This window comes from Gallus gallus, chromosome 4 (genome assembly GCF_016699485.2).
Source record: "Gallus gallus isolate bGalGal1 chromosome 4, bGalGal1.mat.broiler.GRCg7b, whole genome shotgun sequence".
NCBI lineage: Eukaryota > Metazoa > Chordata > Aves > Galliformes > Phasianidae > Gallus > Gallus gallus.
In genome coordinates, this window is record NC_052535.1 from 37,148,041 (window position 1) to 37,161,623 (window position 13,583).

Sequence of the window (13,583 nt, forward strand, 5' to 3'; positions counted from 1 at the left end):
TACATATGTATTTTACATTCTGAGTACTTACAGAATAAGAAATACTTGTGTGTAAATTGTGTCATTTTATAAAATGTGTCATTTTATGCTTTTAATTGCAATTAGCTTGCTGAAGGTAGCTGTATTGTTGAGGACTGTGCTGGTCATCGGGTGGTGTAATAGCTCAATGGTCATGAGACAGAGTAACTTCCAGTCTGAGTAAAGGTTTAAGTACCAGAAATGGAAAACTACTCATTGTTTAAAATAACTGATGATGAGTGTCTAATGTTCGTCACTGAAACATCCATCCTAAAAGTGCAGCGAAGGCAGGATTTTTTTCTTACTCAGTAAGTCCTCTGGAGGAGCTGGAATGGTGGCAGCAGCGAAGGGAAAATTCTAGGGAAAGACATTTTTCTGGAGACACCTGCAATATTTTGAATCAAATCCATCCCACATGTTGACAGCTGCAGACTCCAGACACAGAAGTTCTCAGAAGAGCAACACATTTCACAATTTACTTTGGGGGATGTTCCTAATAACTGAGTGGCAATTTTACCTACAGATGGTAGCTTTGTTTTGAAGGCTTCCAAATGGTATTTTGGTTTAGCTGAATGTGTCCAAAAGATTTTGTTTAGCTTCTTATGTAGTTAGAAACGAAAAAGTCAGCATTTATTCCATGGACATAAAAGTGACAGGTATGAAATATGAAGTAGTCTTTGGTTGTTCTGGCTTATTGATGGAGGCTAACATAGTAGAACTGTTTAATGTGTTAAAAGTCAAAAGATAAATGATGCCCAGGGCACCACTGGATATTTGGAGCTTATTTTTGTAACGGTGATATAGGAAAACTGTAGTTTGAGCATGAATTTCTTGGAGTTTTTAAGATGTTAGCCAAACCTGTATCCATCTTGGAAAAGGGGAAGATTCCTGGCTCATCACTTGCCATGCTGTGGGGCACTGGAAGGTACTTCCTTCATTTTCTAGAAGGGAAAAGTTCTCTTTAAATGGAGTATGTTATATTCATGGTTCGATTCCTTCCCCAGTAGGCCACTCTCACCTAGCAACATCCTATTGATTTTTTTTCATTTATTTTTCTTCTTCCCCTTCTTCAGTATTCTTGGAGACTGCTTACAAGCAGCGTTCAGGTAATAGGCTGTTCATTTACCATATTCACTATTACAGGTGCCCTCATCCTCAGGTAAATCTTAGAGTTAGAATTCAGGCACTTACTGAAAAAAAAGATTTAAATAGCAGTTTACTGAAATGCAGTGGGCTGGTGGGATTTTTCCTCAGTCAGAAAAAGCAGGTTATCACTCTACTCACTGCTCTAATTATCATCAGATCTGAGTGCTTGGTTATTTTCACATCCTTGTAAAGAAAAGAAAGTAAATCTGTCACTCTGTATCTCACAGATGGTTTTCTGTTTGCAAAATCTGTCCCTTTGAATAAGAGAGATGCTTGCAAGACCCTCATTTTTCTAAGACAATCAGGCAAAAGTTTCAAGGAGCAGCACTGATTTGTGCTTTTGTAAGTTTTGATTCCCAGTCTATACATGCAAATGCATGTTTAAAACTGCAACACTTCCATTCGCTTCAGTGGATCCATTACCAGCAGTTACAAGCAGTGGAGCTTTTCTTTGTTACCAGTTTAATGTTTCATCAGGGCAACATTCCAACACCACCTGCATCTACCAATTAAGGACGATTTAACCTATATTCACACTATCTTAAATACAAAATTGGCCCAACATTTTGAAGCAGCAATCCTGTTGTTCAAGACAAAATCCTGTTTTGACATCATTTCTTCTTTTACCTTTTCAAACATGAGAACAAGTTGGATTCTCCCATTCTGGCTTTTTGTTTTTCAACTTGACACAGTCAGAATTAATCTCTCTTGAGTTTGCATCAGCACCCACAAACTGTGGGTGGAAAAGAGTAGATGACCGTACTGAATGTGGCCTGACTTTAATCAAAACAGACTGACATGATGTCAAATACATGTTTAGCTGCTCTGTTTTCCTGCTGTCTCCCCTCTTTGCTTTGGCCACAAACCAACTGGGTGCTTCAGAGATGCCAGGTGAGAAATGAATCCAACTATTATCAATGAGACTCACTCCTGTAAGACATTAAGCAGTTAACCTTTCCTGGATTTAGGTATTTCTTCCTGCATTCTCAGATCATAAGGGCAAAATGGTGCTGCTTTACTTCCCAAGAGCATTCTTAAAGATTTCTTAAATATTTTCTGTTAGTTGTGGCTGATGGCACAGGTCGTGTGTTGGTTAAACCGTAGCAATAATTTTCAATACCTTTAATGACCTAGAAAGTATGGAGGGGTTAATGCTTCTCTCTCTCAAAACAGAGCAAAAACTTAATGGCATAAACCAAGTTTTTGCAGAAAACTTATTGCCAAGCAGAAAAATTACTGTGTCCACAACTGATTGTTAGATGGTATCAGAAGAAGGAAAAACTAGAGACTTTTTAATGCTGACAGATTTGTCAGTATTTGAAGAAATAGATGGGATGGAAGAGAAAATGTTAGGAAGGGGCGGGGGAAGTTTGAATCTTCTGCTTAGAAGTTAAGTCTGTTCCAAAAGAGAGAAGATCCATTGTGCGTTTTCTGCAGAACATTTTACTTCCTGTTGGTGCAGAAAATTTCTACTGGTGTCAGTCCAGTATCTGAATACTTACACAATAGGACAGCTTTAATTGGACATTCAAGTTTAAACTAGCTAGACTAATAACATTTTATTTCTCTTTGCAGGGACCTCAAGGGCCTCCAGGACAAAAGGTATAGTATAAACAACAATACCATTATATCTCCTTGTTCCAAACTGTAAGTGAAAAAGGTGGATGGAATTAGCTACTGCAAACCACCTTGAATCTGTTAATTTAGATGCTGAATTTTGTTTTTGCAAAATGTAGTCATATAATGTTAGACATAAGATTTCTCATTTCCCCCACCATAGGAAGTTCAAGCAATGCAGGGCAGAATGTTTTTAATCTGTCTGCTTAACTTTCAGGTGAAAAGGTCGCTATAATTTTCTCATTCATGTACTAGTACAGCTATGAAACCAAAGGTGAAACATTGTGAAAGATGGAGAGATAGAATTTCTGATTGAATGCATGTCCTTTCTCAAGTAGATCAATGCCATATGACTAAAAAAAATGACCAACAGAAACAAAGGATATAGGTGTTGCTGATAAATGGTTCTTGGTTGGCTGTATTCAGGTGGTCTGCTGTTGTCTTCCTGTTCCTTTGGTAACCGGAGATGTGACTTCCTATGAATGCTTTCAGCATTATTTGCACTCATTAAAGCTGACTGCCTCAGTCTGATGGAGTGAGCTTTGGATTTATGGAACTGCACCATTAAAACAGTCCTAGCTATATCAGTAATAGCAGCTAGCAAGTGGCACCATTCCAGCATCTCACCCACACACCACCAAGGCAGGTCGTTTTGAGACTGATTTCAAAAGATAAGAAGTGTTGTGAAAGACACCTAATTAGAGCAGGCTTAATTTGTATAGAGAAAAAAGAAGGGAAAGGAATAAGTAGTATTAACGTATGTGGCAAAGCTGTCACCTCTTTTTCTTCTTATAAAATATTATTTAAAGTGAAGGTTTGCTTGCATCTGTTAAAATTGAATTTCTTGAAGAAACAAAAGCCTGCTGATATGTAAAAATGTAATCCCAGAGCATGTAAATCCATGGGATTTTGTCAACTGTGGGCTGTACGGTTCACAAGCTGATGGAGAAGGCTACACTTCATGTTTAGCAATGCAAGAATGTGACATTGTAAAGTTCATCTGATTCTGAAGTTGACATTACCGTCCAGGAAATAGCAGAGTGGGATATTTTATATGTACAACATCAATAAAGCTCATGTTCTTGTGAGCTTTTGAATATATGATAAACACTTATTGGTTAGGGGTATGGTAGAATCAATTTTATTTAAACTTTCTGATATCTTATGTTTCATAAGAAAAGTCAGTCGTTGTATGAGACTGTGCCTGGGAAGATTAACTGTCACAAGAAGGGTAGTTTATTCAGACTGATATCATAATGCCCTCCTGAGCCTTTTCTTACAAGTTTCTGGAAAAAATTAGATAAAAGTGGCTAGCATGCATGGCTGTGCATCCAGCAAATTGGGTCAACAGGAATGCCAAAGTGAAAGTTTTGGGAATAAGGAGAAAGCACTCAGGGTAATGGTGACAGGCTGAGATGCCAGTGTGTTATTTACTACTGTCTTAGAGGTCTGCTGTGAGTTTGAGCCTGCTGGGCGCTCAAGTGTTGGATATTTTTTGAGGCACTCATAAGCTGTTTTCCTTTTTTTTTTTTTTGTTTCACAGGATTATTCCATCCATTGTTTCCTCAACTCTATTAATTGGTAAACATGCATCCATTTTGGCTGCATTTCCTTTCAGTGTAGGTGTTCTTTGACTACACTGCTTCTAGTGAAGCCCCCAGACAATGTAAACAGAGAGAAAAGTGCTGTGCACTGATTCTTGGGCCTCAGGGCCCAATGGGCTTCAAAGGAGCCCATCTTCATTTCTTTCACAGGTGATGAGCAACTGCACATCTCACCACTGATATAGCCTCTGCCTTTCCCAGTCCCCTGGCCAATCTTTTACGTTAACTGCCTTTCAAATAGCTATCACGCTTTTGTAACCTGTTCAGATGTTTATTAATGAAAAACAAAAATATACTGTTAGATTCCTTGCTGAGCAACACTGCTGGTACAGATAAAGAGAACAGTGTTGTGTGAGCTCCTTTCCTCATGCCTGAGATTTTCTCTGGACGTCTGCAGCAAGTCAGACAAGACTCTTCAAACAAATAAAATTGTACATCATACAGAAGGAGTGCAAGAACTTTGTAAAAAGATTTCTGTTACATTATGAGTTGTTGCTCCTTTGTCTACTCCTTGTGTTCAGTCTGTGTTTTGTTGTTTTTTTTTAAATTCTGATTGCAGTAATATTGATGCAATTTAAAAAGATGTTGGTAATTTGCACTGTCAGGCTGAACTATTGTGAATTATCCTTTAAAAGCTTTAAGATAGATTGACCCTGCCAGTTACTGGGCTTAGAGCATCCGTCCATTTCAGATGCTTGAAAGCATTTGAGGTGCTAATGATTTTGTTCAGGCACTGCGTTAGATGGACTGTGTCAGAACAAACTCAAAATTTATCCAGCAGAGCATTAAATGACATTGCATTTTAGTCCTTACATGTTTTACAAAGCGTTCACAACAAAGTTAATACCAACCCGAGACTTGTTTCTGAAAGAGGCTATGCAGTGAGACAGTCACTAAAACATACATCGTAAGAGTATAAGAATGTACAACATAAGAATATTTATAATTAATATAAACAGTCTTCTTTAAAGAGGATTCAACTTGGATAGAAAGTAGTTTTTGAAATTGTTATATGCTGGCATTCCCCATCTTCTTTAGGTACTGTATTAAGAGGTGGAAGTTTTCACGACCTGTTTAATTTGCTAAATGCTGGTGTCTATTTCCCACCAGGGTTCTGTTGGAGTGCCTGGTGTTCCTGGGAAAGATGGACAAATGGTGAGTTCACTTGACTTTGTCAACATAGCAATTGTGTCACTGATTAAAGCAACTCAAGGCTCATTCACATGAGCAATTTGCAGAAGAATATCCAAGGTTCTGATTTCAAATCAGTCTCATGGAGAAGACTGTAAAGTCCGATTTGTGCTCTGAAGTCATTTTTTCTAGTTTTAGTCAGTGAACATGGTTACTCCAAAAGTCTGATGTTCACATTTGGTGATGACTGATAGACATTTCTTTAAGTGGTGTATGACTTTATTCAATATATCTATGAACTACATTTTTTTCTACATCTTATTTTGGTTTATTCATTTATTCAATTTCTGTTAACTCAGTTCTGTGATGCGTGTCATTATGTTAATCTGTTTGTACAGTGGCAACACATTGTTAATACAAGCCAAATATAGAGAACAATTAGGCTGGAAAAGCAGGTAGAGAATAATACAAAATCGAAGTTGGAAATGAAAATGTGGAGAAATTATTAAAAAAGAAATAGTCTTGAGTGCAACTGGGAGGAGATGGTAACTCAGTCAAGTCGGTGTTATGTTTCACTAAGCTGACTCCTAGTCCAGGACAGCAGTCCATAAGGAGCAGCAGGGCTGTTTCAAAGCCCTGCTAAGGTTTGTTGGCAAAGCTGCGTGGTGAAGTTTTTAAATAATATCCCTCCCTGGCTGCAAACAGCATTATCCATCTGTTGTTCTCATAAGCACTAACATTAATAGTGAACTTGAAAAGCACTTGCAGGGAATACCAAAGGGAAAATGATACTATAGCATGTTCACTGTATTTGAAAAGTAATCAATGATAGTGTATAAAGACCATATTACACAGAGGGTGCTCAGAAAGTGATGCCTCCGTGGAAACTGTAACAAATATGAAGTGCACAACAACACTATTTGATAGAGCAAAGTCTCAGCTACAAAACACTATTTTTCAGCATAGTCACCCCAATTAGCTATGCATTTTTGCCAACAATGAACAAGAGCCTGCATGCTGTGCTCATACAAATCTGCACCAGTGGAGATGACCCACTATTTCACAGTGGCAATGACAGAGTCATTGCTAGGAAAGTGTTACCCATGCAGTTCATCATTCATTGGCCCAAACAGATGGAAGTCAGAAGATGCCAAATCTGGACTGTACAGTGGGTATGGCAGGACAGTTCAGCCAAGATGAGCAATGTGCTGCACAGTCTTCACGCTGGAAAAGGGCCTGGCATTATTGTATTGCAAGAGAAAGATTATCTTCCTTGGTTTGACTGTGGAAGTTCAAGCTTCCACCCCTTTCCTGTCCCAAAAGACGGTGCACATCACTTCACCTGCTGCGGGCTGTGTCTTCAACTTCTTATATTGGGAATTCACATCTCACCACTCCATGGGATAGCTGTTTTGACTCTGGCTTGCAGTGGTGATGCCATGTCCCCTCACTGGTAATGATGCAATCCAGGAAGCTGTCACCTTCAGCCTCACACTGGCACAATAGGTCCTGACAAGTTTGCATATAGTGTTCTTTCTGTTCCCATGTGAACATTTGTGGGATCCATCTGGCACAAACTTTGTGATATTCCAATACTGCTACCATTGCTTTCAATGCACTGAAGCCAATATTCAGTTCCTTAGAGAGTTCCCTGGTCACTATCCACTGATTCACGTGGATGAGCTGATCAAGATGCTTTTCATTTGATGATGTAACAGCTATGCGTGGCCATTGAGAGTGTGCCTTGTCTTGCATATCACTGCCACTGCTGCTGAAATGCACCACCCACTCACTCTTTCACTGTGCTCACATCCACTGTCTGGTCTCCATAAACGCTCAGCAAGCATTAATGAGTGCCATTTTTTCTTCATGGAGGAATACAGTGACACATTTTTGCTTCATACAGGCTTCCATGTCAGACACCAATCTCTCAGACTGCCCTTCTGCTGTCATATGTTACATGGCAACAATACGGAATGGAGTATTGGTGGAAAGGTTCAACCTCTGCTGCCATCCACCAACATCCACCACTGATGTCATGGGCCAACAAAATAAAATAGGAGGCATTACTTTTGGAGCAGGCATCATACAGTTCCTTCTCCTGCCTCCCTCCCCAAGAGCCCTTGATAGAAAAATGCACTAAGTTTTTTAAAATGATTCAGTTTAAATTGTGCTTTCCTAACAGCAAGCTTCTATTATTGTAATATGCAACCTGCATTTTAACAGTGGTTACAGGAAATGATGTAGTTATGAGTAATTTCACTATAGTAATGGTAATTGTGCTATGAATCTATTATTTTTCAATGTTCATATTCAGAACATTATGACTACTGTGAACAATGATATTAAAAATAAGTTTGGAACTAGGCATATATAACACACAGTACGTTAAAAGAAATTGTTACAAAACAAATTTGTGTTAAGTCCTGAGATTTTGCCTTGGTATTTTGTGACTCCATTTAATTCTAACATGAATGACAGAAAGTAGGTGCGAACACAGATGGTACTGATGTATGGAGTTCAAGTAGTTACTGTGACCAAAATGTGAATGCAGGACCACGTTTTATAGCATGATTTTCTTGTATGTGCAGAACAACAAGGGAAGAGTGGACTGCGTAGTTGCAAGCACGTTGAATAGAAGTGGTGATTCATGTTTTAACAAAGTGTTTAATGTATCATCACACAATGTCTGTCCAGAAATCTTCGCCTATATGTGCAGAGAAATGGATGTCAGTGAAGTAACTCAGATGTGCTACATATGAAAAGCTTGTCTAAAGTGTAATTTTGGAAGACCTAGATTTGTTTTGGTTTTTTTTTTGAGACGGATGCGGTTTTGGATGCATGGATGGATTTGTTTTATGGTGACCACATAGGCTGAATTGCAGTGATGTTTGATGGGGAAGAAAACAAATCTGAAATTGTTTTCCTAAAGCGAAAATTCAAACACTCATTTAACTGCTGTTTACCAACTTGAAATTGCATTAAAAAAACAAACAAACAAACCTGATTCCAACATTTGGATGGTTTTATGTTTATTTTATTCTATTTATGGCATCTAAAACTGTCACCACTTAAAGTAATAAATAATGTACACATAAATAATGTAATTATTTAGTGTATATGGGCTACTTCTGAATTTTAAGAAAAAAACTAATGAATTGCTAAACTAAATCTAGATATCAGCACAAAAACTGGACAGGTAAGTACAGAGTGTAATCAGATGTGGGTGTTTTACATTTGGTAGGTAATTTTTACTTGTAAGCATTACATTACATGCAGAAAATGCATTATATAAGCAGATAGAAAGTAGAGTATAAGCAGATGAAAGTTGAATGTTGAAGGCTCTCTTAAAAAATAAGTTCTGTTTGCTTTAGAATAATGGTAGAAATAAATCTAAGCTGCAGCAATATTTATCTTAAGTTAGTATTAGTAAGTTTAGTGCAGCCTAGGATTCCCAGGCTAATACTTTGCTACCAAAAGGTCCATTTTTTTCATGTTGTACAATAAAACACTGATTCTTAGTGCAGTGTTTCTCTCAGGTACAATTGAATGACAAGCAGAGAAGTAATTTCAGTGTTAGACATCTCTGTACAGCCTTTTTAGGAGTCTATATACATTAAGGTTGGCCAGTACTGCGTGCCGACTGCTGGCATTCCTGGCTTTACTCAGGGAGATTCATGCTGATTTGCAGAACAGTTGAACTCAACTTGAATGTGTGATGCATCTCCTTTTAAGAAGATACGTAGTTAGAAAGCTTTAAAAAAAGTTGTACTGTCTTGGTAGCCTTTTAATCAGTGAACTTATTCTGCTCAAAAGCAGCACGTGCGGTACACGAAGATCCACATTACTATTTTTTCTTAGTTTAAAAGGTAGAATTCTAAGCACATGCTTAAAGTTGTACGTGAACGCATTCCTCACCTGAGCACTGAATATCTTTCAACTGATGAATGTCGGCAGTGAATTAACTTTTCCCCCTCCACAAGCACTTGAATAATACACTTAGGTCGTCTCCATCATATATGTGCCTGCACTTTTTCTTTTCTTTTCCCTTCACCTCTTCTTTAATTGAAATAGTGGAAATTAGGAGACGATTGACAAGTCTGACCAGTTGGTCTGGAAATTAGATCATAAATTCTGAGTGCACTTAGAACCATTTTCTAATCCCTTAACATATGAACCACTTTTCTTAGACAATCTCTAAATATTAGAGTAAGTGTAATTTTACACAACCCACCTGTTTTTGCAGGACTGTTAACTAATAGATTTCGTAGCAGCAAACTTATTGTCACAGTTTTACATGTATTTTTTTCTTTCAGGCCAAATCCTATGAAATATTACTGGTAATCTTGAAAGGATGTTTACATTCCCTGTTTGTTTCTGCACTTAGTAAACTGTAGCCACATTCGGCTTATCTTGTTGAGAAGAATAACTGGGAAGTAGGCCCACCTAGTAATTCTTGCAGTCTGAGTGTTGTCACTGGGTGAACAGAAACCTGTGCACTGCTTTTTTTCTTATGTAGGAATTATTTTTATTGTTTTGTAAGGATGTATCAAGAACAGAGCAGTGGTCAGGACAGGTCATTTCATTTCAAGTTGTTCGAGTAGTTTGACGATAGCAGTTTGATAAACCTCAAAGAAATCTCCCTTCCTTGTTAGTCGCCATAGAGTCTGTGTGTGTGTGTTTCTTACTGCTTTTCTCATGCTTATTCTTACTCTAATTCATATGTATTTCCCCATTGATATTCCCCGTACTGTACTATGTCGGACGTGTTTCAAAAGTAGTATTACCACATCTCTTTGGAGAAATGAAGGGCGTGTGTGTACTAACATTTATTTCAAATAAAGAAATGCAGAGGAAGGAAATATCATTGAATGTAGTTCACAGATTCTCAGACAGGTTTGCAGGCCAGCTGAGTCCTGTTGAAGACTTTCCACTTAATTTCAGCTGGTGAGTGGGCCAGGAGAGCTTTCCAGTTCTTAAACAAACAATGTTAAGTTACTTTTGAGGGGGGTGAAAAGCAAGTTGAAAGGAAATAATTCAAGCCTGATTTGAAATGGAAATCACAGTAACATGTCTGAGAAACTACTTTTTTCCCCTCTGTCCTTGTTTATGTATTTTAGAGTAAATTAGATTGAATTTAGTTTGGGGGCCTCATGTATTTCCTTATCCTTACAACTGATTGCATTCTAGTGACTGGAAAATATAGCAGTACTGACAGGCTTTCTTCTCAGGGCGAGATGGATATCAACCAGCTGGTGTAGATGGAGTTATGAATCCCACCGAAACCAAACTTATTTCAGAGCAGTGGCCTCCAGGCTGTTTTTCTGTTACAAACAAGAAAAGCCAGGGCCTCCAGATATGTTATTTTTAGCTGCTTAATTCTGGACATAGAGGTATATACCTCAAGGGCGCAGAACGCTCTATTAAGGAGAGGTATGATTTCAACAGCCTGAACTCCTTCAATATGTACTCTAGTGGCTCATACATTTTCAAAACTGGTCTAAAGTAGGTTTTATGCATTCACATTGACAGCTTTTTATCAAATTGTCAGCTGAGCCCAAGCAGTGCCCTGCACTGATCAAATTCAGATTCGGTTCATTGGGCAGGGTGCCAAAGGATGTGTTTTACCCAAACTAATACAGGAAAGGCAGAGCTAGTCTTTCAATTTTGATGCAGTCATATGGGTAGTACAGGCACAGGAGGACCAGGACTTGAATCAAGGCACTCTGCTCTGCTGTCCAGAGTTGCCCTTTGAACGACATGAAACTCCCGAACAAAGTGGATGGTTTGAGTGTATTCTTCTTGGCATGTTGGCATTTTGTTTGCTCTGGTAGTTGATATTAATTGGAAGAAAAATCGAAACATTTCTGGTTCTCAAGGCGTTTTGCTGAAGACCATTCTGGAAATGATCAGAAGGATCCTGAATAGTTGATGGCACCTTTCTTCATAACTTTTTCAGTTGTGCCTTGACATCGTAGTTTGCTGATGTGATAGTATTTTTTATAATTCATTCTAAGTCTCTCCTGTCATCAAATAAATTATGGGAGCACTTACAATCATTCTGAATTTAGCTGCATGATTTTGGGTGAGTGAAAGAATAATATCACATTTGCTGTAATTTTTTTATTTCCATTGTTCTGAGACCATTTCTGAATTCATCAAACTGGACCTAAATAACTTCATATGGTCACAGAGAAGAACTGGGGACTTACATGTTTAAAAGCTTCTAGTGGCAGTGGTGTCCTTTTGCGCAGTAGACAAAAGTTTACCCACTGCTATTTCAGTATTTTTTACACTCAAATTGGGAAAAGGTAGCTTTTTTTTGGCATTTTCTAATAGCTTATAGAGAAAACAACCTTGTACAAAACAAAAAGTTAAGGGCTGAGTTAGGAGCACTTCTAATGCAACATTTGCAGATTTACCAGTTTGGGATATGATCTTTGTACATCTGGGAGGTTTTGGTGTTTTGTTGGCTTTTTTTTTTTTTACTGCTTTTACAAGTACAGTGAAATCTTTATGGATTATACTTACATATGTCCAACCTGCCCACAGTGTCTTTCCTACAGTCTATCTTTGTAAGGAAAGAGTTTCAAGAGGATCCTCTGAGGATGTTTTCACACAAGTTCTTTGGGCCTTGTGACTCTTATTTGAGGGTGCACTGTGGCCAATGGTATCATTTTAATTGCAATAATATGTCATATTTTTACATAGGCACAGGAAGGTTTGGGACACGTTTTGTTTTAGTGATGCCTGTCCCTGAGTGATTGTTTTTCAGGATTTCCTGACTGCAGAGATATAAGCTATGACCTAAACTTTGATGTGGTATAGACAAGATCACTCCTTAAATGGGGAAGAACAAAAATATGCTGACTTGATTTGAAAGTTAAATCTTGTGCAGAAGGCAATTGTTTCTGCAGCATGACACCTTTGCTGTCAATGCTGTTGAAGAGAGACTGCAGTATGAGTCGGGAAGCCATTAACCACGGCCTGGTGAATGTACAAATATATGAGATGAAAAATATAGTTTTATAGCTTCTGACACTTTGCCAAGTTTAAAAGCAGTCTAATTGCAGTTGATGCATGAGGTGGTGTTTCTGAATGTCCAGTTTTCCCTTGCATGCATCTCTCCTTGAACAGCAGCGTAACTGTCCTCAGCCAAAAGAACAGCAGTTAATCTTCTGAACACTAACCTGTGGGAGTGAAACAAGCATACACAGCATTTTTTAGTTTTAATATATGCTTTAATTTAAAAAAAAAAAAAAGTAAATAAGTGGAAGGAAAGTAATTAACAATCCTTCTTAATAGAAATATTTTAGCTTACTTTTGTGGCAAATATTAAGATTAGTGTACAGCAGGAAAACTATCAATATACTTTCCTCCAAAATGTTTGCTGCTGTTTCAGTTTGTGGCTATTTTTGGAGTTTCCTAGCTGATGGGAGGTCTCTTGGGGCTTTGTTCTGTTTATTTGGGTGGAATTTTTTTTTATTTATTGGTTGGTTGTGACTTTTGTTTTATTGTTTTTTATTTTATTTTATTTTATAATTTAGGCTTTAATAGAATACTTAAAATATAAAGCCAGCTTTACTGCTGGTAAGCAGGGGTTTTCCAGGGGTAGTATATAGGATAAGTTATGTGCTGTAAAGTTATGTTTCATCTTACTGCTCCCTGCTTGTATAGACGATAAAATCAGGTTCTAAAGCAGTGAAAGGGAAACTGGTTTTGTACTGTCCCTCTGTGCTTCAGACCTTTAGAATCAGGAGGATAATGACTTCAAAAGCACAAAGGTGCAATGTCATCTCTGTGCTTTCCTTGTAGGTTTGCTTTCAGTTTTTCCCCTTCCCAGAGCTAATACCTGGTGTGATAATGCCTCTGGCTGGTACTTCCAGTGATAGAAGCGTATAGTTTGATGGCCACAGTAAAGTCACATATAGGCTAGAAACAGGACAGTTGGTAGAAATAGTGATTTACTATAAGAATATAACAGCCAGAGGTTTTCACTTTTTTTTTTCCTAAGAAGGTAAGGCAATGTTTTTGTCCAGTTTTTAAACTCATTTTTTGTCATACCGG

At 37.9% G+C, this 13,583-nt stretch overlaps 1 protein-coding gene across 23 annotated transcripts in view; it reads left to right on the forward strand.

Annotated features, from left to right (window-relative positions):
• COL25A1 (collagen type XXV alpha 1 chain) overlaps positions 1–13,583 on the forward strand; it is a 299,717-nt gene that overhangs the window by 222,455 nt on the left and 63,679 nt on the right. For all 23 annotated transcript variants that reach the window (XM_040699609.2, XM_040699611.2, XM_040699607.2 and 20 more), the window contains 2 exons: positions 2,740–2,766; positions 5,496–5,540. In XM_040699609.2, coding sequence (XP_040555543.1) covers positions 2,740–2,766; positions 5,496–5,540 — 72 coding nt within the window. The remainder of the gene's footprint in view (positions 1–2,739; positions 2,767–5,495; positions 5,541–13,583) is intronic.